Source organism: Dendropsophus ebraccatus, chromosome 12 (assembly GCF_027789765.1).
Source record: "Dendropsophus ebraccatus isolate aDenEbr1 chromosome 12, aDenEbr1.pat, whole genome shotgun sequence".
NCBI lineage: Eukaryota > Metazoa > Chordata > Amphibia > Anura > Hylidae > Dendropsophus > Dendropsophus ebraccatus.
In genome coordinates this window covers 10,264,479-10,280,436 of record NC_091465.1, presented here as the reverse complement: position 1 = coordinate 10,280,436, position 15,958 = coordinate 10,264,479, and the positions used below count along the sequence as shown (strand labels likewise).

The 15,958-nt window shown below is 45.4% G+C and overlaps 1 protein-coding gene across 3 annotated transcripts in view; it reads right to left on the bottom strand.

Annotated features, from left to right (window-relative positions):
- The window catches only part of PEX14 (peroxisomal biogenesis factor 14), a 99,424-nt gene that overhangs the window by 79,647 nt on the left and 3,819 nt on the right, over positions 1-15,958 (bottom strand). For all 3 annotated transcript variants that reach the window (XM_069948143.1, XM_069948144.1, XM_069948145.1), the window contains exon 2: positions 13,098-13,145. In XM_069948143.1, the coding sequence (XP_069804244.1) occupies positions 13,098-13,145 (48 nt within the window). The remainder of the gene's footprint in view (positions 1-13,097; positions 13,146-15,958) is intronic.

Sequence of the window (15,958 nt, the reverse complement as noted above, 5' to 3'; positions counted from 1 at the left end):
CCCTTTCTGCAGTCGTTTCAAAACTACGACTCCCATCATGCAATTACAGCCTTTGCTGACAGGGCATGATGGGAGTCGTAGTTCTGCAACGACTGGAAAGCGCTGGTAATAAGGGATCCTTTAATTACCAAAAATAAATATATATTATTGATCCCATTTAGGAGAAAGCGCGTGGCTGAAATAAAAGCAATACATAGGAGGCAGGAACGCCCATATAATCTTCAGGCTGCGCAGAAACCCCCGGGGTCCTGTCAAGCGGCGTACATCCGTATCATCCTCCTATATGTGATTGATGCTATATAAACACAGGCCGGCTGAACTACTTAGCTCAGTGCATTAGGCACGCTCTCATGACATGGAAATCTAAACTCTAAAAGCAATTTAAGCATAATTCCATTTTTTTCCTTTTTATCTCACCTAAAGTGTCTATAAAACGTCCAGTCGGCAGAACCCCGCTGATTGAGAGACGCTATTGTCTGGGGTCTGCTTATGTGGAACCTGAGATGGATCTAGGAGGAGATTTAAAGGGAAATCTTCATTCTGCCCAGTGCCAAAGCGAGCCCGCTCTTCCCTTACAGGTGGGGATATGACCGCTTAAAGGGGCTGCACTACTGGGAGATTCTGATGACATCATCATCCCTTCTGATTTCTATCAGGGCAGCGTAAGTGATGTCATGCAGATCCAAATCACCATCTATATCAGGGGTACTCAACAACTTTTAGTGAAGGTCCACTTACCGGGGTCCCAAGCTGAACATCATTAGTAACCGTGTGGCACTCCCCCAGTAGTATATAGTCCCCTGTGCGCTCTCCCAGTAGTATATAGACCCCCGCTTTGCACTCCCCAGTAGTATATAGACCCCCTGCGTGCTCCCCCTCCCATATAGCCCCCTGTGTCCTCCCCCAGTAGTACATAGCCACTGCTGTGTGCTCCCCCAGTAGCATATAGACCCCCCGTTTTGTGCTCCCCAGTAGTATATAGCCCCCCTGTGTGCTTCCCCAGGAGTATATAACCGCCCGCTGTGTGCTCCCCAGTAGTATATAGACCCCCGCTTTGTGCTCCCCAGTAGTATATAGACCCCTGCTTTGTGCTCCCCAGTAGTATATAGCCCCCCTGTGCGCTCCCCCAGTAGTATATAGACCCCCAGTAGTGTATAGCCCCCCTGTGCTTCCCCTCCCATATAGCATATAACATAAATAAACATACTTATATTCACCTGGGTCCAGCATATCCTTTTCTCTTCACTCCTGTGGCCGCACTGCAGCGGTCACAAGAGGCCACTCTCCCCTTGTCCTGGTGCTCCAGTGACGTCACTTGAGCGCCGAAACCAGAGACAGGACAGAGCAGCCTCTTGTGACCACTGTGGCCACAAGAGTGACTGACAGGGAGAGAGCCGATGGCTCCCTCTCTGTCAGTGCTGCTCCTGCATGGTAACTGTGAGGGCTAGTTACAAGCGTTCATAGTTACTGTGCAGAGGGAAGCAGGAATACAGGTATACTGAGCTGCAGCAGGGGTCCGGACAGCTGGCCTTTGCGGTCGGACCTCGGTCCGCCAGTTGAGGACCCCTGATCTATACCAACATCTACATCCTTCCTGTTTGTCATAGTGGTAAATATGTATATGTGTGGTCAATGACATCACATGGATCCAAATCATCATCTACATCAACACCTAGATTCTGTCTGTCTATAGTAGTGGCATACGTGTATACGTGTGGAGAATGGTGTTACTGGGATCCAAATCATCATCTACATCCTTCTTGTCTGTATTTGTGGCATACATGTATGTGTGTACGTGTGGAGAACGATGTCATACACATCTAAATCAACATCTACATCCTTCCTGTCAATAATAGTGGCAATGTTTATATGTGTGGACAACGATATCATGCAGATCAAAATAATCATGTGGACATATACATGCGTTGCCTCTATTAGACAGGAAGGATGTAGATATTGATAGGATAATATTAATTTCATACAGGTCCAAATCCACATCCTTCCTGTCTGTCTTTAATAGTGGCAAACGTGTATGTGTGTGGACAATGATGTCATTTAAATCCAAATCATCCTCTATCCACATCCTTCTGTCTGTAATATCAGCAAATACATATACACTGTGCGTGGACAATGATGTCACGCAGATCCAAATAATCATCTACATCAATGTCCACACAAACACACACTGCTACTACTAGACAGGAAGGATAGATTAATAAGCTGAATGTGGATACTGATCTCATGCAGGTCCAAAGCATCATCTATATCAATATCTACATCATCTCTGCCTGTAATATTTGCAGTGTGTATATGTGTGGACATTGATATAGATGGTTATAGGGATTTCTCTGACAGCACTGCAGCTGATACCAGTTAGAAGGGAGCAGGTTACTGGTTTACCATACTGAATCAGCAAATTCAAAGATAAAAAAGAGGGATGTGATGTCATCGGACTCTCTCAGTAGTGCAGCCTAAGGATTTGGGCCTGTGTTCTATGCACAGACTATAGATCACTATAGTATTACTACAGCAGTATGGATGGTACCGATGTGCACAGTGCAAAACCTCGCATACTCAGGTGAGCAGTCAGCGACGTGATGCCAAGTTCCGGGCACCCCCTCTGCTCTCGCTCAGGGTGGCGTATGCAGCAGGGAGGGGTGGAGTGGGATCTCCTGAGGTAATGTAAACACCAACTGGCGCTGGCACCAGGATAAAAGGGAGAGATGCTCAGAGGTTGTGGAAACGCCCTGCCCAAACACACAGGATTTGGGAGCAACCAGAGTTAAACAACTATTAACCCTTGATAGTGCACATCCTGCATACAGAGGGATACAGGCTCTCCATGACCTCACATATCAGCAGTATACAGATATACAGGATGAAGTGTTTTATTTTGAACCTGGGGAATTATAGTTATGGTAATGTATGTAACAGCAGAATAGTGAGTGCAGCTCTGGAGCACAATACAGGATGTAACTCAGGATCAGTAATGTAATGTACTGTATGTATTTATTATTATTATTATTTATTTATAAAGCGTCCTTAATTCCAGAGCTCTATATAAGCGATAGGGGTAACAAACAGGAACATTACGAGATCAAAACACATTGAAGGCAAATGGCAGACTGGTACATGGGGAAAGAGGACCCTGCCCGTGAGGTACATGGTACATGGGGAGAGAAACAGGAGGTAAAGTGCAGCCGGGGAGAGAAACAGGAGGTAAAGTGCAGCCAGTGAGAGTGATGCAGAATTGTTATAGGTCAGTCATGTCAAACTCTGGCCCATGGTGCCATTATTTTTGGCCCGCCAGGCAATTCAGAGTTTGAATTACATCTGGCCCGCCATGGCTACCATATAAGAGACTATGGGGGAGGGCTGGCTACTATATGAGACTATTGGTGAGGGCTGGCTACTATAGGAGACTATGGGGGAGGGCTGGTACTATATGAGACTACTGGGGAGGGCTGGTACTATATGAGATTATGAGGGAGGGCTGGCTACTATATGAGACTACTGGGGAGGGTTGGCTACTATATGAGACTATTGGGGAGGGCTGGTACTATATGAGACTATTGGGGAGGGCTGGCTACTATATAAGAGACTACTGGGGACGGCTGGTACTATATGAGACTATTGGGGAGGGCTGGCTACTATATAAGAGACTACTGGGGACGGCTGGTACTATATGAGACTACTGGGGAGGGCTGGCTACTATATAAGAGACTACTGATGAGGGCTGGTTACTATAAAAAAAGACTATTGGGGATGGCTGACTACTATAAAAAAGACTATGGGGGAGGGCTGACTACTATATGAGACTATTGGGGAAGGCTGGCTACTATATGAGACTATGGGGGAGGGCTGGCTACTATATGAGACTATGGGGGAGGGCTGGCTACTATAGGAGACTATAAGGGAGGGCTGACTACTATATGAGACTATTGGGGAGGGCTGGCTACTATATGAGACTATGGGGGAGGGCTGGCTACTATATGAGACTATGGGGGAGGGCTGGCTACTATAGGAGACTATGGGGGAGGGCTGGCTACTATATGAGACTATGGGGGAGGGCTGGCAACTATATAAGACTATGGGGGAGGGCTGGCTACTATATGAGACTATTGGGAAAGCCTAGCTACTATATGGGACACTTGGGGGGCTGGCTACTATTTGGGCACTATTGGGAGTGCTGGCTAATATGTGGGGCAATTTTGGTTGGGATGGCTACTACATAGGGTAATATGGGGGGGGGGCAGTTGGCTATTACATGGGTTGGGGTTTAATCATATCATAGCAACTTATCATAGTACACAGCGCTGGGAGACACACACCACTGACAGTGCCAGGAACACCGCACGCTGCTCTGACAGTGCCAGCACCGCCGCATTTGCACTTCAATAATTATCTCGGTTGGCCCGCGACTTTGTCCAATTTTTTTTATTTTGGCCCACTGTGTATTTGAGTTTGACACCCCTGTTATAGGTTGTAGCCTACTTTGAAGAGATGGGTTTTCAGGTTAATTTTGAAGGTCTTAACGGTGGATGAGAGCTGGATGTGTCAGGGGAGTGAGTTCCAGAGTATGGGGGAGGCTCAGGCAAAGTCTTGGAGGTGGTTGTGTGAGGTACAAACAAGGGTCATGGGTCAATAATTTAAAATGAATATGTTGAAAATGGGGAGCCAGTAAAGGGATTGGCAGAGGGGGAGGCAGAGGCAAAGTGAGGGAAAAGGTGTATTAGTCGGGCAGCAGAGTTAAAGTTAGGCTGGAGGAGAGCGAGGGTGTTAGATGGTGGACCAGAAAGGAGGATGTTACAGATGTCCAAGCAGGAGATAATGAGAGCATGTACGAGCAGTTTTGTGGAGACAGAGACCCCACCAGCAGAATAGTGAGTGCAGCTCTGAAGTATAACACAGGATGTAATTTAGGATCAGTAATGTAATGTATGTACACAGTGACCCCACCAGCAGAATAGTGAGTGCAGCTCTGGAGTATAATACAGGATGTAACTCAGGATCAGTAATGTATGTACACAGTGATCCCACCAGTAGAATAGTGAGTGCAGCTCTGGAGTATAATATAGGATGTAACTCAGGATCAGTACAGGATAAGTAATCTAATGTATGTACACAGAGATCCCACCAGCAGAATAGTGAGTGTAGCTCTGGAGTATAATATAGGATGTAACTCAGGATCAGTACAGGATAAGTAATCTAATGTATGTACACAGAGATCCCACCAGCAGAATAGTGAGTGTAGCTCTGGAGTATAATACAGGACGTAACTCAGGATCAGTAATGTAATGTATGTACACAGTAACCCCACCAGCAGAATAGTGAGTGCAGCTCTGGAGTATAATACAGGATGTAACTCAGGATCAGTACAGGATCAGTAATGTAATGTATGTACACAGTGATCCCACCAGCAGAATAGTGAGTGCAGCTCTGGAGTATAATACAGGATGTAACTCAGGATCAGTAAAGTAATGTATGTACACAGTGACCCCACCAGCAGAATAGTGAGTGCAGCTCTGGAGTATAATACAGGATGTAACTCAGGATCAGTAAAGTAATGTATGTACACAGTGACCCCACCAGCAGAATAGTGAGTGCAGCTCTGGAGTATAATACAGGATGTAACTCAGGATCAGTAAAGTAATGTATGTACACAGTGACCCCACCAGCAGAATAGTGAGTGCAGCTCTGGAGTATAATACAGGATATTACTCAGGATCAGTAATGTATATACACAGTAACGTAGCTTTCTATGCAAATTCGTTCTATATAAAAGCTTTGGCTACACATATGCTTTAGTCATCGCAGCCAATTCACAGGATTTTTAATCATGGCTGCCAACATATTGGTGGTCAATGGGCTGGAACAGCAGTCACCAGGAGCCATATTTTCCAGCCTCTTTTGCAGATGGCTCAGGAGATTATCGACACTGGATATAGTTACCATCTGTCTACCCCAAATCGGGTGGACCACTCCCTGCCTAGGAGAGATTTATCCTATTATTTCCTGGCTGATCACATATGTCACCTATGTATGACTGTAAATGAAACTGATATGAGACCAGAAGTAACATTAGATGGCAGAACCCATAGTCACATGACCCTACATGTGGGACCTATTACACAGAGCGATAATCTGCAAAATTAGGTCAATTCGGGCAGAAAACATTCTGTGTAATAAAGACAACAATCAGCCAAAGAGCCGATTACGATGATCGTTGTCTTTCAGCAAGTTTAAAAATTATCGGCCGCCGGCTGCGTGTCGCTTGCTACATGTTATGGTGATGCGCAGTTGATGGCAGTTGACAACAATTTTTTTTAATTAAGAAAATAATAAAGTTTATACTTACCTGTCCAGGCTCCCCCCGTGTCCTGCGGCCTTTTCCCTGTTTTGCCCACTCACCGCAGCTGCCGCTGACACTTCTCTGACCCCCATCTCTTCAGTGACAGGCCGATCAGCCAATCACTGGTCGTGGGGCTGTCCTGTCTGGGTCAATGACTGGCTGAGCGGCCTGTCACTGAAGAGATAGGGGCAGGGAAGTGTCAGCAGCGGCTGCGATTAGCAGTCAACACAGGGAAAAGGCAGAACAACAGGGGAGCCTGGACAGGTAAGTATTAATTTAATTATTTTCTATGTAAATAGCAATGGTGTGTAATTACAGTGTAATGTCAGGCCCTTAGAACAATCTTCTGGCATGTTATAGCCACATGTCAGAAATTCGTATCGGTGGGGGTGTCCAGGTGCTGAGAACGCTGCCGATGGCTAGAACGAAGGGGAAAAAGCGAATAGCAGCGCATGCTCTGCCTATTATTCCCCACTCTCACCGTTAATGCAGCAAAAGAAGGAATTATAATGGAACCCTATGAAACTTCTGGTAGACACAATTGGTGGTCATTCCATAGGCCAGCGGGGATGAACTGGCAGAGCACACGATGCCAAGCGCTTTTCCACCTTTGTCCTAGTGATCGGTGGCAGACCCCACTGATACAAACTTCAGACGTGTGGCTATAATATGTCAGAATTTTGTTCTAATCCCAGGTACAAGTTAACATATTGATCGGCTCTTCTTCAGCTGATCATTGCCTTTATTACACAGAACAATATTTGCCCACCAAGGCCTTATTCAGCAGATAATCTCTCATTTATAGGATAAAACCTTTGGGATCAGAGATATTTCTGATCCCAGACACTTTTGTTAGGTGTCAGCTGTAATTCATAGCCATATGTTATTTTTATTTCCCAGCATCCTAATGTACTGTATACACACGTGTATACACACATGTGCATTAGGGCTGGGAGATTAATCAAATTAATTCCATAAATTTGCCTAGATTTTGAGAATCGATTTCAATTTCTTTAAAAATCATAAATCCAATTTTCAAACAAAAGGAAAAAAATGCCCTCCGACCTGCAGGGGGAGCAGTGGCGCTTCGGGCAAGCTGCTCCTCCTGCAGGTCAGAGTGGGACCACACGCCAGCACCCGGAGAACCGCAAAAGCCGCACGCCCCCCGCCTACCTACATACACGATCCTCATCCCACACCCGGAGGACCAACGCTGCCCGCCCCACCCACGTATAAGATCACCGCCAGCCCGCACCTGGAGGACTGCAGCCCGCCCCCAGCACACCCCCAAAGGACCCCCGCTCCTAGCACGCACACGGAGTTCCGCCGCCCGCCCCCAACCACCTGTAAGATTGCCAAATACCACTACCATTGCTACTATTACCTCCACTACTGATACTACTACTACTACTCCCAAAAGTGCTATTCCCCTTATCTACTACTACACCCCTAATCTTCTATGCTTCTACTGTTACTACACCCCTAATCCACTATGCCTCTACTACTACAACCATCATAATTAGCAAAAAATAAATAAATTTAAAAAAAAAAAATCAAGATTTAATTCGAGAAAAAAAAAATCAAGATTTTATATTTTGCCCATATCGCCCAGCCCTACTGTGCATATCAAACATCAGAAGGATGTTAATAGAAAAAAAAACTATTTGCACAGTGATACATAGTGATGCATACACACACATATATATATATATATATATATATATATACATACATACACAAAGGAACAATTTATAAAATACAACAGGTGGATTTCGCAGCTCCCCTACAGAAGTGAAAACAAGATCTTGTTAGTAGAGAGGACGTACTGTGATACATCTGGGGGAGCAGATACACAAGGACAGTGATACACAGTAAGTACGCTGATACAGTGAGGCATCTCTGAGTGCAGCTGCAGTGTCCCCACCAGGGGGCGCTCTAATGTGTCTGATGACACAAGATGCAGCCTCTAAAGTTTAGAGGCCTGTAATGGATGAGAGGGAAGATGTCTCACTATTCCTTGATTCTTTTAGAGGGTTTAGAGTCTAAACCCTCTAAAAGAATCAAGGAATAGTGAGACATCTTCCCTCTCATCCATTACAGGCAGTAGGTTTCCAAAAAGTTATTAGAAGACCGGCAGCTACCGCAGGAACATGAGAAAGTGTACAGAGAAAAAACATAAACCCTTTAATGCATGTATTGCATCTATAATTTATGATCAGGGCCACATACTGAATTTACCCATGTGTTTGAGGCACAATATCCGTCATCGATAACTGATCTGGCACTAGCCATTGTAATAGAATGGGACAGGACGGCACTAACACTGCAGCACATGGTATTAAAACAAATCTATATACAGTGGTATCTTGGTTTAAGAGTAACTTGGATTGAGAGCGTTTTGCAAGAAGAGCTCACAGTTTTCCAAAATTGTAACTTGGACTAAGAGCTCCCTGTACTGGGTGGGAATGGGGAAGGGGCATGGTCTGCATAGGTGGTCTACAGCACTGTACTCTGACCCAGGAAGTCTCCCTCACCTTCCAAATCATAGCAGATCCACTTCAGGCTGGGGCTTGCATCAGGGGACAGGACTGTGGAGGTAATCTCTCCATAGCTGTAACCCCTCTCTCCCCGGACAGAGAATGCTGCATGTATGTGCCCACATCTGCCCTGCTCATTCCCTCATGCTCCCTGCAGTCTCCGTCAGCCCTTGTGTTTCCCATCCTCTCCATTCCTGCTATAATGTGCCTGCACTTACACTCAGCTATACACACTGCTGCTATAATGTGCCTGCAGTGTGCAAAAGCAGCAATGTGAATCCAGCTCCAGCCAGTGCGATAAAAATCCAAATGTATTCAAAAATTCATAATTAAAAGTACATGGACGTCCACACAGGGAAAAACCAACGCGTTTCAGAGCCTAAGCTCCTTAGTCATGGCTCTGCCATGACTAAGGAGCTTAGGCTCTGAAACGCGTCAGCTCTGCCATGACTAAGGAGCTTAGGCTCTGAAACGCATCGGTTTTTCCCTGTGTGGACGTCCATGTACTTTTAATTATGAATTTTTGAATAAATTTGGATTTTTATCGCACTGGCTGGAGCTGGATTCACATTGCTGCTTTTTCACACTGCACCTACATTTCTGGATGGGAGTCGGCCCATCGGCATCCGTGCTCCACCGAGGGTTGGCACATACAGGCTTAAGGACTTGGGTGAGCTGAATTTCCCTTGCTTTTGCTGTTTCTTATAATGTGCCTGCACTTACACTCAGCTATACACACTGCTGCTATAATGTGCCTGCACTTACACTGAGCTATACACACAGCTGCTATAATGTGCCTGCACTTACACTGAGCTATACACACTGCTGATATAATGTGCCTGCACTTACACTCAGCTATACACACAGCTGCTATAATGTGCCTGCACTTACACTCAGCCATTCACACTGCTGTATAGAAAAGTTTCTGTCACTTTCCTCCTGCACAGCTCTGTGATTCTCACTTCCTGATTGCTGAACACCCCCCCCCCCCACCTCTTTCCCATTGCTGTCATGTGACCTCACAGACCTCTGGCAGCAGCCCTGCTTCTCTATTCTAGCCTGTTGTACTACACTACTGCATTATGGGGATCTGCAGTTCCATCCTGTATCTACAAACAGCTGCTGTGTTATCAGGGTTATGCACTTACTATACATTATACACCACATGCTGATTGCTATACTGTACAGTAACTTATATATCACATATCCAGCTGCTATGTTATCAGGGTTATACAGTTACTATACATTATACTCCACATGCTGACTGCTATACTGTACAGTAACTTATATATCACATATCCCGCTGCTGTGTTATCAGGGTTATACAGTTACTATACATTATATACCACATGCTGATTGCTATACTGTACAGTAACTTATATATCACATATTTAGCTGCTGTGTTATCAAGGTTATACAGTTACTATACATTATACTCCACATGCTGATTGCTGTACTGTACAGTAACTTATATATCACATATCCAGCTGCTGTGTTATCAGGGTTATACAGTTACTATACATTATATACCACATGCTGATTGCTATAGTGTACAGTAACTTATATATCACATATCCAGCTGCTGTGATATCAGGGTTATACAGTTACTATACATTATACTCCACATGCTGATTGCTGTACTGTACAGTAACTTATAATATCACATATTCTGCTGTTTCTCATTGTTTGTTTCATTTGTTTTACATGTCATTTAGAATAAAAAAATCCTTATTTTTCTGCATTTCAATAATTACTAATAGAAAAATTTGCTTTGGTTTAAGAGTGGATTTGGATTACAGGCACGGTCCCAGAATGAATTTTGCTCGTAATCCAAGGCATCACTGTATATATATATATATCTTCCCTTTTCTCTCCATCCTGTGCAGTGTAGTGTCAGGAATATATAACTAAGCACCATAAGACGCTCAAATTCAGATGATGGCTTCTTACATATCATATAGACCTTCATTTTTTTTAACACTGTTTCACTGTCTATAAATACATATATTTGACATGAAAACTGCAGCTCAGCAGCATTCCACTACAAACTCTAACAAGCAAGAAATATAAGTAATGTAATGTATGTACACAGTATCCTCACCAGCAGAACAGTGAGTGCAGCTCTGGAGTATAACACAGGATCAGTACATGATCAGTAATGTAATGCATGTACACAGTAACCCCACCAGCAGAATTGTGCGTGCAGCTCTGGAGTATAATACAGGATGTAACTCAGGATCATTGTAGGATCAGTAATGTAATGTATGTACACAGTGACCCCACCAGCAGAATAGTGAGTGCAGCTCTGGAGTAAAACACAGGATGTAACACAGAATCAGTAATGTAATGTATGTACACAGTGACCCCAGCAGCAGAATAGTGAGTGCAGCTCTGGAGTATAATACAGGATGTAACTCAGGATCAGTATAGGATCAGTAATGTAATGTATGTACACAGTGACCTCACCAGCAGAATAGTGAGTGCAGCTCTGGAGTATAGTACAGGATGTAACTCAGGATCAGTAATGTAATGTATGTACACAGTGACCCCACCAGCAGAATAGTGAGTGCAGCTATGGAGTATAATACAGGATGTAACTTTAGAAACATTTGCAGCAAAATTTTAATTGATCCGAATCTGGATGATCATAATTACAATGATCACTAGAATGAGTCAGGAGAAGAGCTCAGCTTAGTGCTTGTCTCCGAGTCTTGCCGCAGAAGATGGGCCCTTAAGGGCATATTACCGTGCATGGCACAATACAAGGGGGAAGCGAGCACCAACCTGCTTGTTCCTCCTCCCCGCTTGTTCCCTAAACTATTACACACACTGATGCCAAGCGAGGAGCAGCGGGGGGGGGGGAGACTACCTGGACGATCCTTAGATTGATCGGGCTGTCCTTTGTAGTCAGCGACTATCTGTTGCTGCTCCTGTTAAACGGGGACCATCGGAGACATGATCGAGAATTAGATTTTTTATAGGAGTCTGTCTCCTGCCAGAAGGACAGAGTGGGGGAGCGAATGCGCTTAGCAGGTGCTCTTGTCTGCTGGATCTAGCACTCGGGGTGGGGAGATGTCTGAACATCCAGACCCCAACCTATCAAAAATTATTATGTACCTCTAGGACTTTTCAAATGACTGTGACAATATAATTGCAGTCACATGTTTCAGTCTATGATCAACACACAACCCCCAAAGTGAAGACGTTTGATAATGTACAGGTGAAAGGTCTTAAGATGACCTTCGGCCTACCCTATATAAGGATGTTCTACTATGCAATGGGCCACAGGGCAGAAATGCTGCAAACGCACATTGCACAAGAGCGTACTCCATATACATATACATGTTCTCCATGTACATGTACTCCACATACTCCATATACATATATTCCATACACATATAGTCCATATACATGAACTCCAAATACATATACATGTACCCCATATATATATATATATATATATATATATATATATATATATATATACACAGGTACTCCATATACATGTACCCCATATACATATACAGGTACTCCATATACATATACAGGTACTCCATATACATGTACCCCATACACATATACAGGTACTCCATATACACATACAGGTACTCCATATACATATACAGGTACTCCATATACATATACAGGTACTCCATATACATATACAGGTACTCCATATACATATACAGGTACTCCATATACATGTACCCCATACACATATACAGGTACTCCATATACACATACAGGTACTCCATATACAGGTACTCCATATACATATACAGGTACTCCATATACAGGTACTCCATATACATATACAGGTACTCCATATACATATACAGGTACTCCATATACATATACAGGTACTCCATATACATGTACCCCATACACAAATACAGGTACTCCATATACACATACAGGTACTCCATATACAGGTACTCCATATACAGGTACTCCATATACATATACAGGTACTCCATATACATATACAGGTACTCCATACACATATACAGGTACTCCATATACACATACATGTACCCCATATACATGGACTTCATATACATTTACAACAAAGTTCCAAAGTGACTCAACTGTGTATGTAGATTATTCCGATATATAAGCAGTAAACAAATACATCACAGACATTTTGTGCTTCTGTTATTTCATGGCCCATAAGTTTAGGAAAGAGAAGCGTTCCTCCTGTCACTCACCAGCTGCTCCCGGGGGACTCTTTTCTCATTTCCCAGTGAGGATCCACTCTGAAAACAAAGAGAGAACATAAGCCTGGTGCAGGATAATGGGCGCCATGTACAGAGTCTTCACTGAGGATAGTCAAGAGCAGGTGTCTCCAACACACGGCCCAATGCTATCACCTAAGGCCTACGGGGAACCAGAGTTCCTAACAGCCCAGATATCTCTGGAAGACCCCCGCCCTTCATTGCATCTACACCTCCAGACACAGCTGCAAGGAAGGAGCATGGAGGAACAAGGGCTATAAGCTCTCTGCTCCACCACTCACTCTCACAGGCTGCATGCACTACCCACCCGAAGCCTGTGAGATGCTGAGACGCCATCTCTGCACTGGCTGAAGAGATAGTATGACATCATAATGCCTGCCAGAGGACCCTGTCTCTGCAGCCCACAAGGTGCAGGCCTGAAGAGACAACAACAGCGCCAGACATTGAGCATCAGGTATTATTACTGTATGGGGGCACCAGCAGAACAGTGAGTGCAACTCTGGAGTTTAATACAGGATGTAACTCAGGATCAGTAAAGGATAAGAAATTTAATGTACTACTGTATGGGGGGCACAGGAGGCAACATTACTGTATGGGGGGCACAGGAGGCAGCATTACTGTATGGGGGGCACAGGAGGCAACATTACTGTATGGGGGGCACAGGAGGCAACATTACTGTATGGGGGGCACAGGAGGCAGCATTACTGTATGGGGGCAAAGGAGGTATAGTTACTGTATGGGGGGCACAGGAGGTCGCATTACTAAATGGGGGGCAAAGGAGGCCGCATTACTGAATGGGGGCACAGGAGGCAGCATTACTGAATGGGGGGCACAGGAGGCCGCATTGCTGAATGGGGGGCACAGGAGGCAGCATTACTGAATGGGGGGCACAGGAGGCCGCATTGCTGAATGGGGGGCACAGGAGGCAGCATTACTGAATGGGGGCACAGGAGGCCGCATTGCTGAATGGGGGGCACAGGAGGCAGCATTACTGAATGGGGGCACAGGAGGCCGCATTGCTGAATGGGGGGCACAGGAGGCAGCATTACTGAATGGGGGCACAGGAGGCCGCATTGCTGAATGGGGGGCACAGGAGGCAGCATTACTGAATGGGGGCACAGGAGGCCGCATTGCTGAATGGGGGGCACAGGAGGCAGCATTACTGAATGGGGGCACAGGAGGCAGCATTACTGAATGGGGGCACAGGAGGTATAGTTACTGTATGGGGGGCACAAGAGGCAGCATTACTGTATGGGGGCACAGGCTGCATTGTTACTGTATGGGGGGCACATGAGGCATTTTTACTGTATGGGGGTACAGGGGGCATTGTGACTAACTGTATGGGGGCACAGGAGGCAGCATTACTGTATGGGGGCACAAGAGGAAGCATTACTGTAACTGTATGGGGGGCCCTGGGGGCATTATTATTGTATGGGGGCACTGGGGGCATTATTACAGACCTTACAAAAGTAAAACAAAGTATATTAGAATAAGGTCAATTAAGGTAAACTCACTTAAAAGGGTTATCCCAAAACTTGTATCAACCATTTATTCTAGGTTCAGTTTTAGCCCCCGAATAAACGGAGTGGCAATATCCAACTTTGGCTCCGACTCCATTAATCCACCACAACACTAGCTGAGTACAATACAAAACTATCCTCAGAAAAAGGAATGGAGCGGAGGCCGGGCATGCCCACTACTGCTTCATTCACCTGGGGGACAAGGGACCCCGCATCCTCATGATAGGTGGAGGCCCCATTGGTTAAACCCCACTGAGCATTTGCTTATCACCTATTCTGGGTATACGGAATACATTGTATTCTTGGGATGGCCATAAGCACCATTACAGTCTGCACCACTGGGAGAATGAGTGTCAGAGGGCGAAGGTCAAAGACCACATAATGTAAAGGTATATGGCCCATGTGATGCAATAGGACAAAAATCACACTACAACAGGAGGAGGGACTGGTAGGAGAGAAGGTTACATAGGACCCTACAGCAAATAGTAAGGGGGAGGGGGAGGCAAGAGAGAATAATCTGAAAAGGAAATAAAGTAACATCACAGATATTTTTTATTACTTTTTGCTGCTTCAGTCACATCCAAAGCTGAATTCTGTTCGCTCAGGTGAAAGGTGACAAATCGCATTAGAGAGAAGCCGGAACCATAAGGAGCACAGTGGGAGGATCCCCCAAATCCTGGGTACATACACCTGGAAGGGGGGGGGGGTCTACACCTGGATGGGGGGTCTCAGTTCTTGGGAGCCAGGGGTATATACCCAAGGAGGGGTCCATGTGGGTGTAGAAACCTAAGGAGGGGTCTCGGTAATGGGGGGTATATACCTCAGGAGGGGTCTCAGTACTGGTAGGTATACACCTCAGGAAAGGTCTCAGTATTGGGGGGGGGGGGGGGGTATATACCTCAGGAGGGGGTCTCAGTATTGGGGGGGGGGTATACACCTCAGGAAAGGTCTCAGTATTGGGGGGGGGTATATACCTCAGGAGGGGGTCTCAGTATTGGAGTGTATATACCTCAGGAGGGGTCTCAGTATTGGGGGGTATACACCTCAGGAGGGGTCTCAGTATTGGGGGGTATATACCTCAGGAGGGGTCTCAGTACTGGTAGGTATACACCTCAGGAAAGGTCTCAGTATTGGGGGGGGGGTATATACCTCAGGAGGGGGTCTCAGTATTGGAGTGTATATATCTCAGGAGGGGTCTCAGTATTGGGGGGTATACACCTCAGGAGGGGTCTCAGTATTGGGGGGTATATACCTCAGGAGGGGTCTCAGTACTGGGGGGTATATGCCTCAGGAGGGGTCTCAGTACTGGGGGGT